The following is a 16,042-nucleotide window of genomic DNA, read 5'->3' as shown; positions in this document are numbered from 1 at the left end:
CGAACTTAGAGCACTGCATTGCTCCTACCTTTCTAGGTCACTGGAAAAGGAAGTATACGTTGAAACTGACGGTAATTCTCCCTACCCTGTAGTTCATGGGTCAGCACACCTTTTTTGTAAGATTGTTCTTCAGATTTCTGAAGTCTATTGAAGCAAACCTTTGGACATATTTTGCCTAAGGCCAGCTTACTAAGTGCTGGAAAGGGTGGCTACTTCCTGATAGGGTGTGTAGTAAAAACTATTGAACCTTTTCAGGTTCACTAGAAACCAGAGGTACTTGTCTGCTTAGTCAGATGCAAAAGCTAAATTAAAGTAAAACACAGAATCTAAACTGTATTCAGGGTTTTAATTATATATTTAATTAATTGATTTTCTGGATATGAGAGCAATAAAGATGAAAAATTACACATTTTCTCCAGTTCTTTCCAGTAAAGGGTTACAGGGAGTGGGAGCAATAATGAAAGACTGCCTTAGTTTCTTAGTTAATTTAGTTGATCCTGTGTTGCTCTTTAACTCTTGCTCTTTGAGACAAAATTTCACCATAGAGCTCTGCTAGCCTGGAAGTCACAAAGATCTACTTACCTGTGCTTCCCGAGTGCCGGACTCAAAGGTGTGTGCCACCTTACCTTCTCATGTTGACTTTAGCATCTTCCTTCCTGAGGCTCAGAGACTGGGTATGTGGCCCTCCCCCACAGAAAGGGTACTTCCTGGAGACTGCTCAGCTATCTTTAAAGCTGCAGCCGCTTTCTCTGGCCTCCTCTTTCCTGTCAGCTACTCCAGTTGCTTTACAGTAGAATGCAACTACTTCTAATTTGTACTCATTAAACATTTGGAGTTTCCGTTTCCAAGATACAACTGCAGCTAGTACCTGATACTTCGGTGAGGAACCATTTCAGAGAAAATTTTACTGTTAATGGTTTTGGGTATTTTGGTTTGGTTTTTGTTTGTTTGTTTTAATTTATGTGTGTGCACATACACACAAATACAAGCGCCCTCAGGGGCCCAGAAGAGGGTGTTAGATCCTTGGAGCTGGAGTTACAGGGGGATGTGAGCCACTGATGTGGGTTCTGGCAGTTGAACGCAAGTCCTCTGGAAGAACAATATGTACTCTTTTAAAAACTTATTTATTATTTTTATTGGTGTACATGTGTATGTACCTATGTGAGTTGCAGATACCCTTGGGTTTATATCTTCTGGAACTAGTGTTACAGGCAGTTAGTAACCACCTGATAGGGGTGCTGGGAACTGAACTGGGTCCTCTGTGTGAGCAGCAAGTGCTCTTAGGCATGGAGCCATTTCTCCAGACCTGCATTATATATATATTCTTAATTGCTGAGCCACCTCTTTAACCACTCTTAATGGCTTTTATTGAGGATGGGTGGCCATTGGTAGGGGTCTGCTTTTTGCTTCTCAGCTACAGCCTCCTTCTCCTCTGAACTTTACATTTTTTTCTCTGGAAGTGTGTTCATCTACCAGCTTTCTATTAGGAATTTGTGGGCCATGTGTAGAATGAGGTAGGCCAAGGAGATTCATAGCATCTGTCAATCCCATTGTGATGTTGAAGTAGTAGTAGCAAAAAAGGCAGGAGAGAGAGACAGAGAGAGAGAGAGAGATCCATCCAGTAGGTATAACAGGGTATAGTGCAGGAGCCAGAAGGGCAAGGAAACCAGCCAGGTGACGATGAAAACAATGGCAGAGATGAGGAAGATGTTGTTGTAGGTGGTTTTTCGTGCCGTGGCTGACTCTAGTGGGTAACCAGAAAACTGTTCACTACTCAGACTAAATTGACAAACCAGGAGAGGCTAGGAAGAATGATGAAGGCCAGTTTGGTGGATAATCTGTTCCTTAAAATACAGTTGCTTTATATCAGAGGCATAGAGGAAAGAACAGGGACCAGCAGAGAGGAAGCTGAGTCATGAAGTGTTTCCAACACTGGGGATTTGGGTGGTGCTGGATGGGCTGTCCCTCCCAAACTTTGCTCATGCCCTAGAGTCAGGGTTTAGCCACAAGGATGGTCATGCCAGCAACAAAGGGAACCGGGTAAAAATGCATCTGAGTACTTGAGAAGACTGGTCCAGTTCTGGATGGATCAGTGGTCATCATTATATCTGGTGGCCTGAGAGCTTTCTTTGCCGGGGTGAAGTCCCTACCTCCATCTGCTTGGGCTGCTTCCTCTGGTCAGGGAGAAGTGTCCCAAGGTGTTACTGGTTTGCTCACAGCTAAGCTTCATCATCCAGGAGGGCAGCTGATGGTTTAGCCACATAAAGCTCAAAGAGATATCACATAATTTAAAAAAAAAAAAAAAAAAAGCAAGGTGGGGTAGTATGTAGAGGTCTGAGGCTTCGCATCTCAGTCTTCTGGATCGGTACAGGTTAATTTCACATGCAGTGTAACCATTTCCATCACATGTAATCATGTAAGATTTGGCGCAGAGAGGGTTAGCCCAGACAAGCTCTGTCCCTGTCTGAACTGTATGGTTTAAATGTTCTCCTCCCTGTTCTGTCTTCTTGCCAGCTCTTTCCTTCCTCCTCCAGCTAGGGAGCCAACCAGAACTGAATTCAAGAGCAGCCAGGGAGAAAAAGCAAGAATGATTGCTTTCTTCTTTATTTTTGTTTATTTGAGACAGGGTCTGACTGTGGCCCTAGTTGGCCTAGAATTCTCTATGCAGACCAGGCTGTCCTTAAACCAGTGGTTCTCAGACTTCCTAATGCTGTGGCCCTTTAATAAAGTTCCTCATGTTATAGTGACCCCCGATCATAAAATTATTTTCATTGCTACTTTATAACTGTAATCTTGCTACGATTATGAATTCTAATGTAAATATTGCTTTCCAATGGCCTTGGGTTGTGACCTACAAGTTGAGAACCATTACTATCTGCCTCCTGAGTGATGAGATCAAAGCATATGCTAGCATGCTCAGTAAGAGTGACCTTGTCTTTATGTTTCAAGTCTTGTGTGTTTAGTCTATGCCATTACCAAAAAACAAAAAAGTTCAGGAAGAATGTCTTCCTTCTGCCTATGGAACCTTGGCCATGCAGTGCTAGATGAACCCCCTTTACCATTGAGCTACATCTCCTGTTCTGTTTTTTTTTTTTTTTTTTTTGGCCAGGGTCTTGCTGTGTATTTCAGGCTGCCCTCAAATTCATGATCTTAATCTTTTCCAGTGCTAACATTATAGGCAGGTGAAGATTAAGTGCTTAAGAGCTGGAGAGAGTGATAGTCAGTGGATAAGATAAGAAGAGCACTGTTGTTCTCACAGAGGACTCAGCATCCATACCATGGGTCACAACCATTTGTAAACTACAGTTCCAGGGGATTTGATTCCTTGTTCTGATCTGAGAGGGCACAAGGCACTCAGATGATGCTCAGACATAGACATAGGCAAAACACTAATATACACAAGGTTTAAAACCTCCCCTTTGAAAAAAGTAAGTGCTTAGTTGAGTTGTGAACCCAGAAATCTCCACACAGGCTTAGAGAAGGTTAAAAGGAGGATGCCAGTGGGGTCACATTACAACTTATTAAAAGGCAAATCAGTGCACTACACTCACAAGATAGAATGAAGCTGCTATGTCACCATGGGTCTAGCTACTATACCACTCCCACCACCCCCTCATTCCCAAGGGGGATGGGGATATCCACCAAGCCACAGGTGCTCATTGCCATCCATCCACCTTCCAAGGGAGCCTAAGCCTCTTCTCTCTCAATTTGATTTTAGCCTGTCTTGTACCTCCAGAGAAGACCATGCCCATTGGGCTAAGCTACCCCATCACCATTGGCTTATTGGATTGAATTCCCACATTTTCCCCCTTTATTCCAAAATAAAAAGGAAGGTTTTAGTTCTAACATAATAAAAACTACATACAATAAGAACAATTATCAAGTATTGTCCAGAAGAAAGAAAAAGTAATAAATAACCTAAATGAAACTACAAACAAGAACAAGATCAAGTAAGAAACACATTCTAGCTGTCCAGACAATAGGATATTGGCAAATTACTCTTATAGTTGTACTTTCCTGAAGAATCTAAGTTTTGTACCTAATGTGTGCTTAGCTAAGATTCGAGAAAACTGTAACTGTCTAGTCTTCAACCTCATCAAAGACCTGAGAAAGAAAGTAATATTACCCAATTAAGCAGAATGTTCAAGCAAGTGACTTCCAAAAAATGTACGTAATAACAGAAACAGCTGGCTGCCTGAATAGTCACCCAATGTTTTTCTGCAACATTGAGGCCTCCAATTTTGGCTATAGGCTTAGAATATCTGACAGACCATTTTCAGAAGCAGGAAAATTTGTTCTCTGTCTTGGCAAAATTTGGCAGTTGCTTTTCTTTGTGTCCTGCTGGTCCAGATTGGACAGCATAGTTACTGTCAGCAGTCGAGGCAAGGGCAGTTTCTTGTTCAACAGGTCAGTTTTGCCAAGAAGAAAACAAATTCCATATGGAGTGTTGCTGCCCAACATCCTCTCAGGAGTGCATTGGCACTGCCAGGAACAGTCGTGCCTCATGTCAAAAGAATTGTAAGATATTAAAACTTTTAAACACCATATTCTGTAGGTCTTTGAAGTGTTTGAAGATTGCCTATGTATTTGGAATATATCTCTGAGCATCTTGAAAACCTAGCTAACATGACTATAAGTTTGACAAACATGGGTGACTATTAACTTGTAATTCTTCTTAACCTACATAGCTTAAGACCTAAAGATTCACATTATAAAAAAATAAACAGGCTGTGAACAGATGTACAATATAAGGACAGTGATCTCAAAATTGTGACAATATACAAAAATATCTTAACAAGAGGTAGAAATGTATAATGCAACATAATAAGAATAACCTCAATTTGCATCAATATACAATTATCCTAAACAGAAGTAGAAATATATTTACATATATATTTGTATTAGTACAAAATATTTTAAACAAAAGTAGGAACATATAAACAATATAACAAAAATAATTTTGAATGTGTATTAATATGCAATTTATCTTAAAAAGAAATAGAAACATATAGTATAACAAAAACAACTTTGAGTTTGTTTCGATAGGCAAGAATCCCCCCCTACCAATGTAAATTATTTAAAACTTTTCTCATTCACGAGTAGATATCATAATCTACCTTATTATCCTATCACTATAGTGAACCTACCAGATGATAGGTCTAGTGTAGTGTAATCTTAAAAGACCACCAGGATACATGTGGTCAATCCATGACAGAATTATTTGTCATTTGGTATATGAGTATCTCTGTATCTCTTTGTTATTAGGCAAATAACCAAACCTTGGCTGGGAATTTAGACTTGTGTAAAAATTGTCCTGTTGGTATAGGAGAGGATTGTTTCCAGCTGCTTTTAAAATTCTTGCTGATAAAATTTAACTCTAACATGAGAATAAAATTGAGTGGTCAGTGAAACAAGGCTGCATGAATGATCCTCTAAATTCTTTGTCAAAAGTGTTGCTTGAGGTCGTCTGTCCAAGAGTTTTACTAGCCCTCCCTGTAGCTCATTAGTTCTATATTGCTCAGAATTTCCTTTTTCTTGTCAGTTGATCCAGTCCCCTGTGACAACCCCCCTTGGGCTGATCATGTTGAAAACAACTTCGGAAGAGCTAGCTTGTCCCCGTGAGGACCTCAGTGTGGCTCGGAAGGAGGAGTTGCGGAAGCTGCTGCTGGACCAGGTGCAGACAGTGCTTGGGCTCTTGACAGGTGAGTGTGTGCCTTAGTGGTGCCTGGAGACAGGTTGGATGCAGGTGTGCAGAGCCAAAGTAGTCTAGATATTGTTGACTGAGTGTAAGTGTGGCAAGAACTTAGTGGTGGTTTCCTAGCCCCAAGTCCACAGTCTCGTGCATGCTAAGCCCTCACAGGAGATTTTTAACTTAATTTTCTTGTTGTCTTTTCTTAATTGGTCCTCATTATGTGACTAATGACATGTGTACACACACACACACACACACACACACACACACACACACACACGCCAAGTCGTAGGAATGTGATTTCACATGCTGATAGTGTAATTTAAGTAGGTAGGTGTCAAACTCTTTATTTCAAATAATTTGATTTTAAGATTAGGAGAGGTAGGAGTAGCAAGATTTAAAAAAAAAAAAATCCTCAGAAAAATGAGACAAGGTGTGGTGTTGGCCTATGTGCCTTAGGTTGTAGTTGTATGTGGCATTTCATCCCAACTATCTAATCAGAATCTCATTACAGTTTGTGAGGGGGAAGAAAAGGGGAGGCTTATCACAAAGTGAGGCAGGAAGGTGATGAGACCCTCCCAAACATTGGGATGTCAGTTTGCTGGCCACTAGGCCCTTGAAGTGCCCAGAAGTCACTGCTGCTTGAGTCTGTAGTGGGAAGGCGCTGTTTCATCTTGTGTCTTTTCCTATTTGAATATCCAGAATCCCATCCCCATCCTCCCCCACCCTTGTATGTGTTTTAGTGGTTGGCATCTAGTGGGTACTTTAAAATACATTTGAAAGAATGCTTAATGATGGTGAACTTGTTGTGTGCTTGCTCCCCCCACCTCATCCTTCCTTGAATCCCAAATGGAAACTGAAACCTCAGAATGTAAACTTACTGTTATCAACTGGGCATAAATTTATAGTTGGGACTATGTCTTTTTCATCTACCCTGCAGTGTATGCCTATGGATACAAAACATTCTGAGAACAGATCTATGACACGTGCACATGTCCACTTTAAACTGTGGTAGTTCAGGGGCTTAAGTTTTTTTTGAAAGTCTTGTAGCCATTGCCTTTATTCCAAAAGCTTTTTCATTACCTCAGAAAGCAACCCTGAGTCCACAAGAGGTCTCTATTCTTCTCTTCTCTAGTCCCTCATCTATCTCTTGTCCATAGGGATTTGTCTGTTTTGAACCTTTCATATTATATCATATACCGTATGACCTTTTTTGTGTGACTTTCTTCACTTAACAGGTTCTCTAGCTTTGTCCATGCTATAATAAATATTTGGAGGGGACAGTTTTTTTGGTTTGTATGCTTTTAGACACAGTCTCACTATGTAGCTCTGTCTGGCATGGAATTCACTGTATAGACCAGGCTAGCTTCAAACTCAAAGAGATCTACTTGCTTTTGTTGCCCAAGCACTGGAAATAAAGGTATAAGCCAGCACACTTGGCCTTCAGGAGCATTTTATGAGCTTCTGTGGTGATGATATGTGCCAGGCCCTGTAAAGATACACAGAGGATCAGAACAAGTTCTGTCTGTGGAAGAGGCAAGGAAACAGTTAAAAAGTGATGTTTTAAGAGTTGTAATTGATGTATTGTGTGGAGGTAAAACTTAGGGTTAGGAAGACTACCTAGAACATACAACATCTGAGTGGAGATGGGAGGGACAGACAAGTAGCAGTCTGTGGAAAGGGAAGGTTGAAATTTAGCAGTGAAATGCAGAGTGGAGGTGGGGAAGGAGGATGGTGTGTATTGAAGATGCAGCAGATGGATGTGTCAGTATTGGGGAAGACTTGATCAGGTAAAGCTGGGGAGGGAGTTTATAGAGGCAAATACCAAGTTTTGTGGGCTGTGCTGCTTACTCGGTAAGGAAGGAATAGGGATCATAGTAGATTTGGAGGGGTAAAGAGCTGAGTTTGGGGTATGCAAGTGGTATGACCCAGGAAGTATTTGGCTGTACTGATCTGTGACTGGATTCTTTATCTGCTTTCTGAATCCTTGTCATGTAACAGTAGAGCTCCTGTGTAGAGTCAGAATGAGTTTGGGCTGGGAGACATTTGGAAGAAGCAAGCTACCACAGTAGATAGTGAAATAGGAGAACGTCAGCGAGGGAACTAGAGGAAAGATTAGAGATTTAAGTGATGAATGGGCAGAGGGTGGCTGTAATGATGGAAGACAATCTCAGAACTAGAGGGAAGCTGAGAAAGAATGACACATGTCAGAGAAGGGGTTGAGCAGTGTCCTAGAACACTGGAATGTCTGGGGAGGGTAAGTGACCCGTAGTAGATGTAGCAATCCTGTGGCTTTGACAAAGAGCAAGGTTAAAGGAAACAGTGGGGAGAAGCCACATAGCAAGATCCAGATGAAGCGGCGGGAGTCCTGCACTGGGACAGGAATCTGCAAAACATAGTTGGGACATGGCTCAGTAGTTAAAGTGCTTGCTGTACAAACAAGGAGACTAGAGTTTACGTCTCCAGAACCCACACCAGTGCTGGGTAGGTGTGGTGCCCTACCTGCAGTTTCAACCCAGCTTCCAGAGCAAGCTGGGTAGTGGTACTAGGAAAGAGGTCTCAAAAGGATGAGGCAGGAGAGCAACTGAGGAAGATCAACATCAACCCTGGGTCTTCACATGCCCATGCCCACATATGCACATGTGAACATGCACACAGTATACATAAATGCATGCAAAGAGGTAGCTAGAAGTGGACTAGAGAGGCACAGCCATTAGCTGGGAGTAGATACATAGAGTGGAAGGGACATGTGAATACGGATCAGTGATACAGGGAGGTTTTTGTTTGTTTTGAGTTTTATATGCTAGACTTAATATCTCTCACGTTGTTTCTCCTTTCTTGGTAGGTATCTTGGAAACTGTCTGGGACAAACACAGTGTTACTGCTGCCACCCCACCACCATCCCCAACCTCAGGAGAAAGTGGTATGGTCTTCTGCCTACTATGGAATTCCTGGCTAAATGCAGTTCGCTCTCACCTGGGGATAGCAATAGCTAACTGTCTAGGATACAGATGTTTAATCTCCCTAATCTGTCTGGCTTGTCTTCCCATGTTTTCTAAGGAGCTGGCTTTCTACTGTTTTCTTCTCAGTATTTGCTCTTTCTAATACAATATTTTGAACAGTACATTTTGCTTCTTTCTTGTTTGTCATGAAGATAGCACCTTTGATTTTGTGCCAGCCATCTCCATTCTGCCAATTTATTTTATTATTGTTATTAATAATTATTATTTTATACTTATTTTTGTTGTGCACACGGACATGGTCTGTGTAGAGGCCAGAGGACAACTGGAAGCTGGGGATCAAACTCAGCTTGTCAGGCTCAGAGTAAGCACCTGCTGAGCAGTCCCACCTGCCCCTGCCAGCTTATAATTGCTGTGCGTGCGTGCGTGCGTGTGTGTGTGTGTGTGTGTGTGTGTGTGTGTGTGTGTGTTCCCTGGTTGTTTTGTATTGAGTTTATTATAGTCTAGGGGCTTGAGAGGTCTGCTTGTTCTGTAGAGCTGCAACCTGAAAGAACAGACAAAGAGAGAAAAAGCTGTCTTCCCTGTTGACTGGGGCAACGGTCATATTGCCAGGGCAAACTGGGGACCAGTGTGCAGCAGTTTGTGCTGAATTTACATTGTTCATGTAAATAATTGAGGTGTAAGAGTAATTCAATGAAGTCTTTAAATGGCATGTAAGTGCTTTAGCTTGTACCAGATAGCCAAAGAAGCTGTCCAGGTAGTGCACATCCTGGAACTGGCACACACCTTCCTATCCTGTAAAAGCTGATGTGATGAGAAATATTCTTGCATTTCCCCACAACCCTGAGGAAGTGGGCTGTTGAAATCAAACCTTTAAGCCCCAGGCTGTTTCGTGCAGGTTTGTTTATGTAGACTTGGATTCTTGCAGAAGTCCTATAGAACTGAAAACACCCTATGGGTTTGGGTTGAGGGATGTTCACAGAACACTACTTACTCAATCTGCATATTATTGCACTCAGATTAGAAACAAGTAGTCATTGGATTCTAAAGCATATTTCAAGCCTGGAATAATGTGTGAACTTTGTGCTTAGTGGCAAAGCTGTCTTCACATAGGTATTCCCTAGGCTCAGCAGGGATACATTTTGCAGTATTTGAATGATTAAAAAATTTTGCAGATGTAAAGAGAACTGTGGTTTTGTAGCAATACTTAAATTTAAAAGTTTAAGCCGTCAGTACAGGTCATGAACTTGTGCAGTCCATAGCACTGAGTTACCTTGGTATGTATGTGGTCTTGTTTGTGGGTACATGTGTACCATGCTATGTGTGTAGAAGTCAGAGGACAACTTGTCAAGTGTCGGTTTTTACTTCCACCTTGCTTAAGACAGGGTCCCTCTTGTTTCTGTGTCTGTGCTGTGTATTCTAGTCTAGCTGGCCCCTGAGCGTCTAGTTGATTTCTCCTGTCTCTGATTTTGTTCTTGCCATGGGAGTGCTGGAATTAGAGCTGTGCACACTGCATTTGGCTTTTTATTTGGGCTCTGGGGGTTATACTCAGGTTGTTAGGGGTCCATGGCAAATGTCTTTACTCACTAAGCTATTTACCTAACCACCACACCACCCCCATCTCCTCCTCCTTTCTTCTTCCTTCCTCCTTCTCCTCCTCCTCCTTTATAAACACTCACTCCCTCTGTCTCTGTGTCTCTCTCTGTCTCATCAGCCAAAAGTCAATTTTGTTTCTGTGCCCCCTCCATGTGGTTTCCAGGTATTGAACTTAGATTGTCAGACTTAGCAGAAAGAATAATTACTTTAAGTCATTGCATGCCACTTCATCTTTGTGTGTGTGTGTGTGTGTGTTTCTATAATCTGCTTTTGAACCTATTCTACTGTTCCCCCTTTCCCATAACAGACAGAAATGCATGTAATGTATGGCCCTTTACGAAAACTGATTGATATCTATATATTTCACTGTGTCAGTAATGTAGTATTTTCTTTGTTTTCTTTCCTGCTGTGTAACCTGTGCTTTTAGACACAAGCCTCTGCTTGCTTGCTGCATGAGGCATATGTCCTCATTGTCTTTCTGGTCTTCTGACTTCACCCAGGAGCCTAGATTGCCTCCAGATGCCCCTATACAAGAGCCTCTATCTGTCCCCCATAGCTCTGTGTAAGTGTTGCGGTGGAATGTGTTAGGAAGAGAACAGTCATTTGACAGAAGGAGTGGTAACAGAGTTTCAGAATGCCAGAGTCTGTGGCAGAGCTGTGTGAGCATTCCTGCAGCTTCTCTTGCCCTGTGTGATGTTTGCCAACAGCCTTCTTTCTTTTTTTTTTTTTTTTTTTTTTTTTTTGTCACTTGTTAGATTGCATTTCTAATGACTCAGCTTGACATATCCCGATAAGCCAGCTGACCTTTTGCATTTCTTTAGAAAATCGTTTCTTCATACCTACTACCTGTTTGTATATCTGGGTGCTACTAGTGGTGGGTAACAGTTCTTTTTCACGTATGAATTTTTAGTGTTAGGAATTGTGTCTCCTTATACTCCACTGTCTTCCTGGTTACAGTTCTTTTCATCAGTGAGAAACTCTTATTTGGTAATGTGTTGCTGAACTCATCAGTATTTTTGTCAAGGTTTGTGTTTTGTTTCAATAAATCTTCCTCCCACCATGGCCAGATTCTCGTATTTTGTTGTTTTTCATAATTATGAAGCTTTGTCTTTGGTTTAAGCCTGTAACTCACTTGGGCAATTTTTCAAAGTGTGTATTTTATATTTGGCATTTGATATTATCTGAACTAAGTATTGAATATAGAGCATATTGGTTTTAGGTATCACTTTTATAATGATGAAAGTGTTTGTGGGGGAGGGAAGGAGAATTCCTTGCAGTGTTTTCAAGAAGTTTGGTACTGGGTGTTGTAAAAGCATGTTTTGAATTTCCAGGTGATTTACTGAGTAACCTGTTGCAGAGTCCTAGTTCAGCCAAACTGCTGCCCCAGCCCATCCCCATGCTGGATGTGGAGAGTGAGTATGTCTGTTCCCTGGCCTTGGAATGCCTGGCCCACCTCTTCAGTTGGATTCCTCTGTCTGCCAGCATCACCCCATCCCTCCTCACCACTATCTTCCACTTTGCCCGATTTGGCTGTGATATCCGGGCCAGAAAGATGGCATCAGTGAATGGCAGCAGCCAGAACTGTGTTTTGGGTCAGGAGCGTGGCCGACTTGGGGTCTTGGCCATGTCCTGCATCAATGAACTCATGTCCAAGAACTGTGTGCCTATGGAATTTGAGGAGTACTTATTACGAATGTTCCAGCAAACCTTCTACCTCCTGCAAAAAATCACCAAGGATAACAATGCCCACACGGTGAAGAGCAGGCTAGAGGAGCTCGATGAGAGGTAATGAGAACAGGCGGGAGCCATGCCCCAGAAAGGGCCTGGCTGTTTGTCACACCATGTTATGTGGTGTCTGTAACTCCCTTTGGTTTCAGAATATGGGGCTACTGATAAAGATAGAAAGGTAGGTGTTCCAAAATGTTTAGGCTGAACTAGAAGGGCTTGGGTGGTTAAGGGAAATGAACTGAGTGCAAATAGTGCTGGTGTATTTGTAGGCCTGTTGTCTCTTTTCCCCATCCATCCACCTCCTGTCCTCCTGTCCGTGCTCTGTCCCTCTTCCTCACTGTCTGCCTGCAGGTCTCATGTGTGCAGGAAGTGAGAGTGCGGCTCCTTCATAGTCGAGAACAGAAGCGGTCTGCAGAGGTGCAGGGCATCTCACCCTTCTCACTTGGTACTGCTTGTTGGTTTTCACTATTGAACTTTTCCTGAGTGGGCATCTTGCAGAGTATAGGAATGCTGTTAGTATTGTGAGTGTCACATAAATGTTAGTATTGTGAATGTCACATAAACGGTAGCAGCTGATCCAGGATAAGAGACATTTTTGGGTAGGTATGGTTCTATGGTACATCCTTGCATTGCTTGGCTTCTGCCCTCTTGACCTAAAATTCCCCAGGCCCATTTTTCTTGAATACAAAAGATAACCTCATTGAAGTAGGCCAAGTCAAGGTTTCTTTATTACCTTTGTAGGTGACATTATCTGTTTATCTTAGGGCTTTCTGCTTCTCCCTTCCACCCGCAGTGGTGCTAGGGTGGGACCCAGAACCTTGTAATTGGCAGGCAAGTCATCCTGCCACTGACCACAACCTCAGCCCAGCATTTTACTTCTTTGCTAAACACAGCATTACTAGTGCTATATAAAGGTGATGGGCAACTGACAGCTTATAGTTCTGACAGTCATTGGACTGTTGCAGCTTCGGAGCAAATGCTGTGTTTTACATTAGTAAGTAGTTGTAGTTCAAAGTGAGAACAGAGCTTAGCTCTTGGCTTTGTTCAGATTAAGTGTGGTAGGGTATAAAGTCAGCTGCCCCAAGTGAGGATAGTTCTTCTCTTTTAAAGTGAGGAGTTTTAAGTTTTTCTAGTTAAGAATTGAGTAAAGGTTCGTTTGGTTAGTTTTGTGTGACATTTGCCTTTTATAGTCACAAAAATTACTCATAAACTAATAGGATCTTTTGTTTGTTACATTTATTTATTTTGTGGTTGGGTGGGGACATATGCCATGTTGTGTGTAAAGGTCAGAATTGCTGGAATTGGTACTCTTATCTACCATGTTAGTCCCTGGTATTAATTACACTTAGATCTTCAAGGTTGGCAGTAAGTGCCTGTATCTGAGCCATCTCTACCCCCAGTAGGATGCCCCCCCCTTATTATTTAGTTGTACCTTCCTATTTGAATTTAAATGCCTCACAATTCACACAATTTCATATCCTTTCTAGCATTGATAAAGAAAGGCCATCTTATCTTCATATGTTAATAACAATGTAAATAACTTCTTATATCAACTGTGTTGTTTTGACTTGTCCTGGATCCGAAGTGAAAACTGAGAGATGCCTCAGAGGAAACAGAAAGGTGACAGAAAACAGTGTGTGCTTGCTTCCTAGCTCTTGATCCCTGACTAATTATAAACCATTTAGTTCATGTCAGTTGTTTAGGAGCTGCTTAACCAGGTCCTTGGCTTCTCTTCCTTCATGCCCTTTTCTAACTTTTTACTGTTCTTTAGCATTTGTACCAGGAAGGTGGGCATGGGAGAAAAATGAGGTACAGGCACATCTCTAGCTTTGTTCTTGTTTGGGTGGTATGCCCCCTCCTTTCTTTTTGGACAAGGTCTCAGTACTCTGGTTGGCCTGGAATTTGCTGTATAGCTCAGCCTGCCTGGCCTTGAACTTGTAGCATCCCTCCTACCCTAGCTTTACTGGGTTTCTAGGATTAACAGCATGAATCCCCATACCTAGCTTGCATTTTTCAGTGTGGGTTGAAGAGTAAAGTAAAATTGAGTTTGCTGGGTAATTTTCTTTCATTGATATCAAGTATATCTTCCTTAAGATCAGTAAGCTGGCTGGCTGCTGCATCTGAAGACCTATGTAAAAACCATGGAGCAGTACATAATGCTGAATACATGTCCCCAAGTAGTCCCTGGAGATGGCAGAGAGAAGGTGCTTTGTACTTTGCTCTCTCAGAATGACCAGTTTTAATCCTGGGCCTGTGGCTCACATTTGAAAACCCCAGCACTGGGGAGGAAGAAGGAGGAGTCAGGCATGAGGTTCACAGAAAGGTTGAGGCCAGCCTGGCCTACATAGTAAGTTCCTGCATAGCAGGACCCTGTCTCAAAAAACACAACAAAACAAAACAACAAACCCAATCAATTGATACAGTCTTATTGTCTGAGCAAGCCATTTAGAGGCTAGGCAGGTATTGGCTTTGCTGAGGGAGCAGGTCTCAGGAACAGCCGGAGATACTGTATTTCTAGGCCAGCTTGGTTCTTCTAAAGGTGGCTGTCTTTTTCCTTTTATTATTTCATGTATTTCTGCTTTTTTGTAGTTAATGATTTCAGAATTGCTTTTAGATATTACTTAGCACTCAGCCAGAGCCTAGTATGTCTAGCTATTTTTGTTGGTCTCTGAAATGGGATTTATGAAGGCATATCCATCTTGATATTGAGGGGCTGAAAATGCAAGTTTCTGAAGTGTGAAAGTGATAACGGAATGTATTTAATAGCAGAAACCTCTTCCCCTTGTTATTGTGACTGACTCACTTAGCTGTGAAGTGGCTTGGGGATTATGGGTCAACTGGGGAGCTCCTGCATAGTGCACAGAAAGGGCAGGGCATTGCATTGGGAGCCAGTGATAGTGCCCTCTGCTGGGAGGTGACTGAGCCTCATCTGTAGATGCTTGTCTAGCTCTTACAGTCTTCCTCCCTTATATTTGAAAGTTGATTTTAGGGTGGAGTAGATGTACAGTCCTTCATTAGTACTGGGTGTCAGAGGGGAGGACAAATTGGATTGTGTCCCTTTGGGATAGACTTCTGTCTTTCCCTAGAGCATTTCAACTTAATGTCATTCCCAGCAAAGATCTGCCTTTCTAAATTTGGCAGATTTGAAGACACTGTCATCTCTCCAGCACCTTTTAGCAGCAACTCCTTTCCTTTAATTGGGTCCTAACACTAATGAGTTAGAACATAGGTGAACTTGAGTTTATAACAAGCAGGGGCAGAGAGTATCTGAGGATTAAAGCTACTTTTCTGCTGTGTTTCAGGTGATAATGGAGTGAAGGGTTGCCTCTCTCGTAGGTAATTGTTGCAGGCCTTTGTGTTTTTAACTGGAAATGTGTGTTTGTATAGTTCTGAACTGAGAAACTGTTTGATTGAAGTTTTCTTCTAAGAAAGTGGCTGTATTTCTTATGTTACCTTTTGTCCTCTTGTCTCATGTAGCTACATTGAGAAGTTTACTGACTTTCTGCGGCTCTTTGTGAGTGTTCACCTAAGACGAATTGAGTCCTATTCCCAGTTCCCTGTGGTGGAGTTCCTGACCCTTCTCTTCAAGTATACATTTCATCAGGTAAAGCCTCAGATTGATCTTTCTTTCTTGTTTCTAGGAGAAAAGACACCCCTGTCCCCACCATCCCAAGCATTTCCAGTAGTCTTTATTATAGGAAAATCAATGCATTCAGTCTAAGAACCCAGTGTTGTAGCTCTTACTATGTTTGCATATAATCTCCATTTTATAGATAAAGAGACTGAGGCACAGAGAGCAAGTTGCTCAGGGATGTACAGTTCTGTGTGGAGCCAGCATTGGATTCGACAGTCCCATCTTTACTTCTCTTGTGCTAGACAAGTGGGGTAGAGGAAATGTCTGAGGTTAGGGCCTTTAAAAACAGAATCACATAATTTCCCCCTTTTCCTTCCTCCAAACCCTCCTAAGCACCCTTCCACATTCTCTTTCAAATTCTGGGCCTCCGTGTCCGCGCCCCCCCCCCCCATTAATTGTTGTGGTTGTGGGATACATGTAGGTATATGTGCA

At 42.1% G+C, this 16,042-nt stretch overlaps 1 protein-coding gene across 2 annotated transcripts in view; it reads left to right on the top strand.

The window, feature by feature from the left end:
- Positions 1–16,042, top strand: part of Xpo6 (exportin 6) — a 103,867-nt gene that overhangs the window by 41,394 nt on the left and 46,431 nt on the right. For both annotated transcript variants that reach the window (XM_051192914.1, XM_051192913.1), the window contains exons 5-8: positions 5,543–5,702; positions 8,538–8,615; positions 11,580–12,033; positions 15,454–15,580. In XM_051192914.1, coding sequence (XP_051048871.1) covers positions 5,543–5,702; positions 8,538–8,615; positions 11,580–12,033; positions 15,454–15,580 — 819 coding nt within the window. The remainder of the gene's footprint in view (positions 1–5,542; positions 5,703–8,537; positions 8,616–11,579; positions 12,034–15,453; positions 15,581–16,042) is intronic.

Source organism: Phodopus roborovskii, unplaced genomic scaffold (genome assembly GCF_943737965.1).
Source record: "Phodopus roborovskii unplaced genomic scaffold, PHOROB, whole genome shotgun sequence".
NCBI classification, from domain to species: Eukaryota; Metazoa; Chordata; class Mammalia; order Rodentia; family Cricetidae; genus Phodopus; species Phodopus roborovskii.
The sequence above is the reverse complement of the archived record's forward strand: the minus strand, read 5'-3'. Positions and strand labels throughout refer to the sequence as shown.